Below are 10592 nucleotides of genomic sequence, written 5' to 3' on the forward strand. Positions count from 1 at the left end.
CAGGGGCTGCTGGCAGGAACAGCTCCTCACGCAGAGACAGGCAGGTAGGGAGAGGCAGCTGCTGCCACAAGTGCTGGGCAGGGGGATGTGGGCCCCTCCCTGCTGTCCCTGTGGCACAGACCCCTTCCCTGAGCAGCTCCTGCCTGGGCTCCTTTCCCAGCCTAAGCAGAGCCTGTGCCCTCAGGCCCACGGGGGCTGGGCTGTGCATTGGCCTGCAGCAGCCAGAGCCCAGGCAAGGACAGGGCCCTGATTTCCAGCTGTCTCTCTGTGTCCCTCCTCCCTTGGCAGCAGCATTGTGGCATTTCACTGCCATCCCCTGCTGCCTGGGCTCTCCTTGTTCTCACCATTCGGTTTTCTGAGCCAGTGTGGGGTTTGCGGGGGGTGGCAGATTCCTGTCCAGACACAACCCCTTTGGGTGCTGCTGTGGGGATGTGTCTGTGGGACCCCTCCAGGCACCTTCAGGTTATTCAGCTGTTTGCCTGGGTGTCCTGCAGGGCTGCAGGTGCCCTCCAGAAGGGCACAGCTCTGCCATAGGATCTCTGTGCTGCACAGGATCCCCACGGAGAAAACTCCTCATGCTAAATCCATGGAAATGCTCTGGGCAGCTGTACTTGGGAGCTGCAATGATCCCTGTGTGTGGCAGTCTGGGAGGATAGAGATGAGATCCTAATCAGGCATCCCGAGGAAAGGCAAGGATTCTGTCAATGTGCTCTTTGAAACAGGATTCCTCTGCTCCTAGAAGTGCCTTGTTACTTTTTTTAAGGGAATTCCTAAGGGTGATCCCCCTTTAGCTCTAAGCTGCCAGCCAGGGACAGCTGTGAACAGGAGAGATGGCCAGCTCTTGTCTCTGCGCCAATAGACCACCCCTTTGCCTCTCAGGACTCACAAGATTTCCCTTGGAGCACATCAGAAATGTCAGAGATTTCAACCATCCAAACTCCTCCTGGCAGGAGGAATTCGAAGAAAATCAAGTCCCCCAAATCCCCTCCCTCTGTTCTGCCCTTGGGCAAACTGTGACCAGCAGTTCTGGAAACACTTTGATACATCACAAGTGCATTTAATTGGAGGTCACCCTGTGCTCCAAGTTGCCTCTCACTGCACAGCAAGAAGGATTCTTCAGGAGCCCATTCCAGGGTCCCTGCTCTCAGTGCCCCCTTCAGCCAGCAAAACCCAGAGCTCAGGGAGAGGGATGCAGAGAGATCTTCCTGAAAAGAGGCCCTGAATGTTGAATTGCTATGAGACATGCAAGATGTTTTGCTGATTGAGCCTGGCCTAATTCAGTTCTGTCTTTATTCTCCTCAACAGAAAACAATAACCGGAGGCAGCAAATGTCCAACAGCAGCTCCATGCCCCAGTTCCTCCTCCTGGCATTGGCAGACAGGCGAGAGCTGCAGCTCCTGCACTTCTGGCTCTTCCTGGCCATCTCCCTGGCTGCCCTCCTGGCCAACGGCCTCATCCTCAGCGCCGTAGCCTGTGACCACCACCTGCACACCCCCAGGTACTTTTTTCTGCTCAACCTCTCCCTCACAGACCTGGGCTGCATCTGCACCACTGTCCCCAAAGCCATGCACAATTTCCTCTGGAACACCAGAACCATCACCTACACAGGATGTGCTGCACAGGTTTTTGTCTACATAATCTTTCTTAGAGCAGAGTTTTCCCTCCTCACCATCATGTGCTACGACCGCTACGTTGCCATCTGCAAACCCCTGCACTACGGGACCCTCCTGGGCAGCAGAGCTTGTGCCCACATGGCAGCAGCTGCCTGGACTGCTGGGTTTTTCATTGCTCTGCTGCACGCACCCAGTACGTTTTCCCTGCCCCTGTGCAAGGGCAATGCCCTGGACCAGTTCTTCTGTGAAATTCCACACATCCTCAAGCTCTCCTGCTCACACTCAGGCTACCTCAGGGAACTTGGGTTTATTGTGTTTGGTGCCTGTTTAATGATTGGGTGTTTCATTTTCATTGTTTTCTCCTATGTGCAGATCTTCAGGGCTGTGCTGAGGATCCCCTCTCAGCAGGGACGGCACAAAGCCTTTTCCACCTGCCTCCCTCACGTGGCCGTGGTCTCCCTGTTCCTCAGCACGTTATTCTTTTCCTACCTAAAGCCCCCTTCCATCTCCTCCCCATCCCTGGATCTTATTGTGTCACTCATGTACTCAGTGGTGTCTCCAACACTGAACCCCCTCATCTACAGCCTGAGGAACCAGGAGCTCAAGGATGCCATGAGGAAGCTGATAACTGGGTGTTTTTCAGAAGCAATAAACTCTCCTTCTTCTGCATGTTATGTACCTCATTAAAGGCCAATCCTTTTATGTACTTCATTAAAGGCCCACCATATCTTCTCTTTTACTCCTGGTAGGGTTGTTATTTTTGTGAGAATTTTTTCACACCAAAAAATCTTTATATGCATAAAGATATATATAAAAAAGTATATATATATAAATACCATTTTCAATTCTGTGTTTGCCTTTCTAGCCTAGCCCACAGGCTGTACAAATTGGCAATTGTACTGACTGTGTGCTTAAACCAAATAAAGAACTCTGCATTGTCTTGTTTGCCTGACATCTTTCCTCTCTGACTTCTCTGCAGCTGCAGGGTTGGAGCCTCTGTGCAGAGCTGGGCCAGAAAAGAGTCCCAGCAGAGCAGCACTGCCAGGGAGCAGCAGCCCTTCTCCTGCCTGGCCTCCTCTCCCTTCCCTTCCACACTGTCCTGCAGAGCCCTGTGTTGTTGGAGGCCTCAGTGCTCTGGCAGTCGGTCCCAGCCCTGCTGCAGGACTGTCCAGGGACTGCAGGCAGGGACAGCCACGGGCACTGCTGGCACAGAGCTGACCTCTGCAGCAGCACTGCCATCCTGCAGGGGCATCTCCTCAGGCCAGGGCCTCAAAGCTTCCATCTGCTTTCCACTTTGCTCTCCAGGATGTGCCCAACACAACGCCCTGCAGAGGAAAACAGCAGGGACCAGCACAAGGGTGGGAGTGCTCAGGGTGGGGGCACCCAGCAGTGCCCTGGTACAGCCAGCGCCGCTCCCAGCACTGGCCTCTCACCCCAGGCCATTGGGCTTGTTCTTGCCTCCAAGGAGGGACAGCAAATGACCAGCTCAGGGGTCCATGTTTGCACTGCATGCACAAGACATGCCCATGTGCCACGGCTTGGGGCTGGGGGGGTGGAAGGCTTAGACAAAGTTGATGGCAGAAGCCGTCTCGTTGAGCTACGAGGTGCACAAAGGACCCCCTTGCTTTCTAAATTCCTTCTCAGAGAGGAGCCTGGGGGTGGCTGGATCCAATCTCAGGCTCAGATTTTCATTTCAATTGAAGGAATTCTAGAGGTGTGATGCAATCACTTTGTCCTGCAGGTTTTAGTGATGGCAAATCTGAAATATTTTCATAAAATAATTATTTATTATGACAAATGAACAGAAAATTGATCAGACAAGTGAACAGATGAAAGGCCATAAACAGAATTATTTCCTGCACAGTATAAAAGCCAAAAACTCCTAGCAGTATAGTGTAAGATAGGACAGTGCAGTCTATCAAAGTCATTCTGTTAAAGCAATTGGATCAAAGCCAGCAAAAAGAGACAATCCTGAAGCAAAGATTGAGGTAACTCACCCCACAACGACAGGGGGTAATTCTCTCTCTTTCACTTACCCCTAGGGAGTGACCACGAAGAGCTGTCCCTACTTCATGACAGAAGCTCCACACACGTCAAGGAAGTCTGTGGAAGAATCTGACACATCAAAGTTAAGACGGGGCTTTTATAGTTATCAAGGGTTTGACTGCCAGACATATTTGCAGGCCAGGGAGCAGCTTATCTGTCAAATCTTGCTTCAAAAAGCAGGATGCGTGTTTGAAGTTTCATGAACCATTTTAGGTTTAGCATAATTCAACATTAAAAACAGCAGCTTGACACCAGCAGTAACTCACTACAGAGAGCTTGTATTGTTTGCATTCTGACCAGTTTTTAGGTATTATCAGAGCAGAACATCCTGCCAGAAACGGCCCCTTGATTCCATGAGGTTGCAAAAACTCTCAGGGTTCCTTTGGTTCCATGAGGTCCTTCAGTGTCACAACGGACCCTTGGTTCCATGAGGTTCTGGGGTGTCACAATGGCCCTGATGATTTCATGAGTTTCCACTATCTCTCCAGGATTCCTTTGGTTCCATGAGGCCCCTCACTGTCACAATGGCTCCTTGATTCCATAATGTTCCAGAATATCCCAGGGTTCCCTTGGCTCCAAGAGGCTCCCCAGTGTCCCACCTGCCCCTGGATTCCAGCAGGCCCTGCAGTGTCCCAATGGCCACTCGGTTCCATGAGCCACAGCGGCTGCCGCCGGCGTCTGTGCCCGGAGCCGCCGCTCCCACGGGGCTGCCGCACTCACCGCCGGGGTTGCCGCTCGCGCAGCCGCCGCTCTGCCCCGGCTGCACCGGGACCCGGCACCGCCTCGGGCCTGCCCTGCCGCCTCAGCGGCCACAGGGACACAGGGATGGGGGACCTTTGCTCTGCCACTGAGGGGGCCTGGCTTTGTTCTGCTGGGGTCTGGGCTTTAGGAAAGTTGCTGTTCATTTTCATGCTCCACTGGAACACCTCCTGAATTCCAAAGGTTTCCTAATCCAGGGGGAGGGGTTTCTATGGCATCGGAGGTGCTGCCCCTTGGGACACATTGTCAATAAACCATCCAGCTGACTGAGATGGGTGTAAGAACAGTTGGGGAACACAGGATAAGGAGTCATCCACTGAAAACCTTGGAATATTCCCTGCCTGAATCATAAGCAAAATGGAACGGTTCGGATGGAATTTCCAAATACTGTTGAAACTCCAGTCATTACTGAAACCAGGATGGAAATTCAGCAGATCACTAAAGCCAGTCCCCTTGGGAGCCCACAACCAGTGGGGCTGAGGGAGGCCCTGGCAGCTCCCCAGCACCTCCCTCTCAGTGGGACACCTCTGGCAGCCTCTCCCAGCTCGGGAACCCTCCAGTTTCCAACACTCCAAAGACCCTCATTGATGCCCAGGACAATTCTGATCCCCCTCAACAAACACTCCTCCAGCTCTGACCCTTGTCTGGTAGCAAACACAAAGGGATTTGGGGGAGTGTTTCCCTGACAACAGGAGAATTTGGGAGAGGGACCTTTCCACACCCAGCTATTGATGTGTGCACACATCTCTGCCTGGGTGTGGGTGTGAATTGACTGTGGTGTGAATGTTGTTATTGTGAATCTATAATTCAGTCACTGTTAAAATTGCAGCAAATGCTATTGAATCACTTGATAACTGTTAAACTGGTCAATAATTAAATGCTAGTAATCTCTTTTGCCCCCTTATATTTGTGTTCAAATCCTTTGCACCCTGACCCTCTTGCAACCCAAGGCTCTGTGTAAATCATTCCCTTTCATCAAAACATATATATTTTTTGTGACATCCACTTTAAAATCTTCCTCCTTAGGTAAACTACAAAACAACTCCAATTAATTGTTGACGTCTTGAGGACAATTAAAGAAAGAAAAATAATTTGTTTTTCAATGTTTTAATGGGTCCCACGGTGTGTTTGGAGTTGCATCAGCTGTCAGTCCAAGATGGGCCATGTCAGAACTGGTGAGGTTGGGGGGTGAGGAGCAAGGCTGATCATCCAGAGTCAGTGTGGATCTCCTGAGGAGACACTCAGCATCAAGATCACTTGGAGAACACCTCTATCACCTCTTCTCTGAACTAAAATATATCCATTCTTTGATTTCAAAAAAAAGTTCAAACTTGGAAGACTTGTTTTCAAATTGCCTTGAAGACAATTAAAGGAAGACAAAGAGATCCTGAGGGATTTCTGGAATTTAATGAGCCCCACGGTGTGTTTGCAGCCCAGCCCATGGTCCTGAGGTACTGAGAGAAGATCGAAGCAGCTGCTGAAGAAGTCAGAAGCCAAACTCCAAGTGCCTTGAAGCATTGCTGGGCCCCACTGAGGGCAGGCACTGCCAAAGCCTCCCCAGGGACTCCTTGGAGCAGCTCCTTGGAGGCCAGGAGTGCAGGCAGACAAAGGCTCTGGGCAGGCCCCTGCAATGCTGAGCAAAGCCTGCCTTGGTTTTGTGGAGCACAAAGGCCAAGGCCTGAGCCCCAGGCCCTGGCCCAGCAGATCCTGTCCCTCCCGGCTGGCTCAGGGCTGTTTGGGGGGCACTGGGATGGGAGGAACAACAAAGACCCAAAACTGGGCAACCCCTGCCCGGCTCATCAGGGAGGGGCGAGGCAGAAACCAAGTGCAGAACCTGCCAGGAAAGTGGCTTGTGGTGGCCTGAGTGGCAGAGGCAGCTGCCAGAGGCAAGGGGACAAAGGCCTGGGTGCCTTTGGGCCTTGCAGCCCTGCCAGAGCCCTTGGCCATCTCTCCTGCAGGCTGTCCTGGCCTGGCCCTGCTGCTGCTCTGGCCTTGCAGGCTGCACACACCCCTCCTGCTTTCCCACCCCCTCCCAGCAGCATTTCTAGACCCTCCCTGATGTCTCTGCACCAGCTCTGGCTGTTCCCTGGAACACAAAGCCATGGGCTGATCCTGACTCCCTCTGGGTGAGCTCTTGCAGCACAAGGGTCCCCGCTGAGTGACATTTCTTTTTCCTCACCTTCAGTCTGAACTTTCAATGCTACTCTTTGTGGAGATTTCATTCTATTTCCAATATGGACAAGAGCTCCATCCTGTCAGATCTCCTCTAGACCCTCTCCAGTTCTTCTTCATTCTTCCAGAATGAGAAGCCCCACACCCAGACAGACCAGTCCAGATGTGGTGACCCCAGGGCTGAGTCCAGGGGGTGACAACTCCCTTGTCTGGGTGCCCACACTCCCCCTAAGGCAGCCCCATGTGCAGTTGGCCTTAAATAAAGGGACCATTCTGATTCTCTGTAACGTCACAGAATCAAGTGGCACCGTGACACTGCAGGGCCTCATGGAACCAAAGGAATGCAGGGACACTGTGGTATCTCATGGAACCAAGGGACCATTGTGACATGCGGGGTCTCTTTTAAACAAAAGTATCCCTGAGATATCTCAGAACCTCCTGGAACCAAGGGGCCACTGTGCCTGCCCAGAACTCCATGGAATCAAGCAGAGCCGCTGCCTCTCCCCCGCCGCTGCACGAACCGGAGTCACCAGCTCTGCCCCACTTGGACACCTCTGGAGTCAGCGTGTTCTTGGGCAGCACAACTTAGACCAGAGAGTTTTCCAGATTTTACTTTGCCCCCTCTTTCATGTGGTTTTGTTTTTTGTTCTTTGTTCATTCAGGGGGAAAAGGGAGAAGGGAAACATGTTGATCCCTGTTTCATCTCCCAACAAAAGGGAGTTGGGGCAGATGGGTAGAGAGGAGGCAATTTCTCTCTCTGTTGTTGCTTTGAACTGTTCTGTTGGTATTGCTGTTTTTGCTGGTTTATTTCTTGTCAGTAAACTCTTATCTTTTAATTTATACATCCTTGTATTTTGTCTCCCTGTAGTGGTGGGAAATAAAAGGGGAGTGAATTCATTTTATTGGAGTTCCCACCCCAATATGTGTCTTTAAACCAGGGGTTGCTCAAGAGCTCCCTGAAATTTGGAATCATTCACAAAGGACTTGAAAATACATTTTGTCCCAATGTACAGAGAGATAATAAAAATGTTCTATAGTGGTGTTCAAGGGCTGGTCACTGAGGGATTTCACCAGGAAGTTGCTGCCAAGAGTGCTTTTTACCATGGATTTTATTTGACACTCTTCATTCAGCCAACTTCCCACCCACCACATCTTCCACTTCTTCAGTCCAGCTCTCACCAGTCTGGCCATAAGGAGACCACAGGAAACCATGTCAAGGGCCTTGATAAAGTCTGGGCAGAAAACATCCTCTTCTATTCCCTCCCACAGGTGTTCTGCAATCCCTGCCTTGTCCTTCCCATGCCTGGCAATGGCTGCAAGAGGACTTGCCATATCCCCTTCCCTGCTGAACCTGAGCAGTTTCCCAACCCTCCTTGCTGCCCTGTTTGCAGACTGCTTCCATGTCTGCCTTTGCCAAGGCCACAGGAAGCTCTGGGATGGCTTTGGCCTTTCCAAGGGTTTGGGAGAGGTCTCCCAGTGACACTGCCCAGTCTTCTCAATATCCCTGACACCAAAACCTTTGTGATATCCCACAGTTCCTGTTTAGTGCCCAGGACACAACACAGGTTGTCCTGGTGGTTCTGGAGAATGAGAAGGGATTTCTTCCTCGAGGCCAACCCCTCCAATTGGATTTGAGTGCAGTTGAAAGGTTTCCTCAGTACTTTCCCCAGTGCCTCCCTGCCCTGAAGGTTTCTGGTCCTCAGGCTGGAGCTGAGGGGGTTGGGCAGGTGCCTGAGGAGGGGGTAGAACAAGGGCTGTGTCCAACTGTGCCAGGAGGGCTGTGCTGGGCAAGGATGAGGAGGCTGCAGAAAACAGTGGCACTGGGGAGGTGAGAGGAGCAGGAGGAGAGACCTTGTGCCTGCCCACGCTGGGCAGGAGCTGCCCCAGGATGGCAGCTCTGAAGCACTCACAGGATGTCCCTGTGAACAGGAGGGGAAGACTGGATCTAAAAATGGAACCTGAAAAGCAGACAGCAGGAGTGTCATGGTGACACTGCAGGAAAGTCCCAGCCCTGGAGCAAGGTCACAGAAGAAGTGACCCAGTCCATGCACTGCCCTCAGAAGATCCCACAACATCCTGGAGATGCTGGAAGGGAGCCCAGCTCTGCTGCACAAGTTCCCAGGGCCTGTCCCTGCCTGTGCTCCGAGGGCTTCCAGCCCACAGGACTGTGCTCAGAGAGCACTCAGGCCTTACCCTGAGAAAGGGGCTCAGGAGGACAGTGTGGAAGTGGCAAGAGAGCAGCTCTGCAAAGACCAAGCCCTGCTGCTCCCTGGCAGTGCTGCTGAGCTGGGATTATTGTCCCCTTCCCATTTGCAAATACACCCTGTCCTGCAGTGCGCTGTCCTTTGGGAACAGCTAGGAAGAAGGGTCTTGGACAAAGAAGGCACTGCAGGGTTCTTTATTTTGTTTAAATACTCAGAGAGCACAATTCATCATTTTTACATCTCTGGGTCAAATTCAATGAGTAGACAGTAAATTAGAAGGCAGATGCATAACAATGTTTAATTGCACAGAAAATTATTGCAAGAAGAACCTGATGACCTCCACGACAAACCTGAGCAGGAAGGCTGGGTCATTAAGGAGTCCCATTCTGAATGCTACACACCAGAAAACTGGTGCTTTATTGCTCCTGAAAAGCATCCAGCCATCATTTTTCTCAGGGCATCCTTGAGCTCCTGGTTCCTCAGGCTGTAGATGAGGGGGTTCAGTGCTGGAGGGACCACCGAGTACAGAACTGACACCACCAGATCTAGGGATGGGGAGGAGTTGGAAGGGGGCTTCAGGTAGGCAAATGTGCCAGTGCTGAGGAACAGGGAGACCACGGCCAGGTGAGGGAGGCACGTGGAAAAGGCTTTGTGCCGTCCCTGCTGAGAGGGGATCCTCAGCACTGCCCTGAAGATCTGCACATAGGAGAAAACAATGAAAACAAAACAGCCAAACACGAAACAGGCACCAACCACAAGAAGCCAAATTTCCCTGAGGTAGCCTGAGTGTGAGCAGGAGAGCTTGAGGATGTGTGGGATTTCACAGAAGAACTGGCCCAGGGCATTGCCCTGGCACAGGGGCAGGGAAAATGTATTGGCTGTGTGCAGCACAGAATAGAGAAACCCAGCAGCCCAGGCAGCTGCTGCCATGTGGGCACAAGCTCTGCTGCCCAGGAGGGTCCCGTAGTGCAGGGGTTTGCAGATGGCAATGTAGCGGTCGTAGCACATGATGGTGAGGAGGGAAAACTCTGCTGAGATGAAAAAGGCAAAGAAAAAGAGCTGTGCAGCACATCCCATGTAGGAGATGGTTGTGGTGTCCCAGAGGGAGTTGTGCATGGCTTTGGGGACAGTGGTGCAGATGCAGCCCAGGTCTGTGAGGGAGAGGTTGAGCAGGAAGAAGCCCATGGGGGTGTGCAGGTGGTGGTCACAGGCTACAGCACTGAGGATGAGGGCGTTGGCCAGGAGGGAAGCCAGGGAGATGGCCAGGAAGAGCCAGAAGTGCAGGAGCTGCAGCTCTCGCCTGTCTGCAAATGCCAGGAGGAGGAGATGGGTGGGGGAGCTGCTGTTCCGCATTTGCTGTTCCTTAGGACAGGGTCTGTTCAGAAAAGGAAAGCACAGGGAACAATTAAGACAGCCCCCTCTTAGCAAAGCTGGTGCAGTTTTCAGGGAAATCCCCTCCAAGTGAAAGGCATTTCTTTTCTCTGGTTTGTGTTTTCTGAGGGTGCTGTGAGGAGCAGCAGCTCTGGTCATGTGCCGCCAAGCTGGTGCAGTTTTCAGGGAAATCCCCTCCAAGTGAAAGGCATTTCTTTTCTCTGGTTTGTGTTTTCTGAGGGTGCTGTGAGGAGCAGCAGCTCTGGTCATGTGCCGCCAAGGACTCAATTTATAGTGCCCACCCCCAAGGGAAGTCTCAGCACTGCCCAGAATCCTGTGCTCATTTCTGATCCTGCCTGAAATATTCATCTCTGAGAGTAAAAGAGTTGGAATTTCAGTGCAGGCTCCTGAACTGAGAGAACAATGT

General features: G+C 52.0%; 2 protein-coding genes across 2 annotated transcripts; one reads left to right on the top strand and one right to left on the bottom strand.

Moving 5' to 3' along the window:
* The first annotated feature begins 985 nt into the window (after positions 1 to 985).
* Positions 986 to 2308, top strand: LOC135406488 (olfactory receptor 14J1-like). Its single transcript, XM_064640834.1, has one exon. It carries the CDS (start codon positions 1329 to 1331, stop codon positions 2298 to 2300), a length of 972 nt encoding a protein of 323 aa, XP_064496904.1. The 5' UTR covers positions 986 to 1328; the 3' UTR covers positions 2301 to 2308.
* Positions 2309 to 9060: 6752 nt separating this feature from the next.
* Positions 9061 to 10114, bottom strand: LOC135405059 (olfactory receptor 14J1-like; the record flags this gene model as incomplete). Its single annotated transcript, XM_064639777.1, has 1 exon — positions 9061 to 10114. A coding segment is annotated over one exon (927 nt), but the record flags the coding sequence as incomplete, so codon positions are not given.
* Between the last annotated feature and the right edge of the window lie 478 nt (positions 10115 to 10592).

Source organism: Pseudopipra pipra, chromosome W (genome assembly GCF_036250125.1).
Source record: "Pseudopipra pipra isolate bDixPip1 chromosome W, bDixPip1.hap1, whole genome shotgun sequence".
Classification (NCBI taxonomy): Eukaryota; Metazoa; Chordata; class Aves; order Passeriformes; family Pipridae; genus Pseudopipra; species Pseudopipra pipra.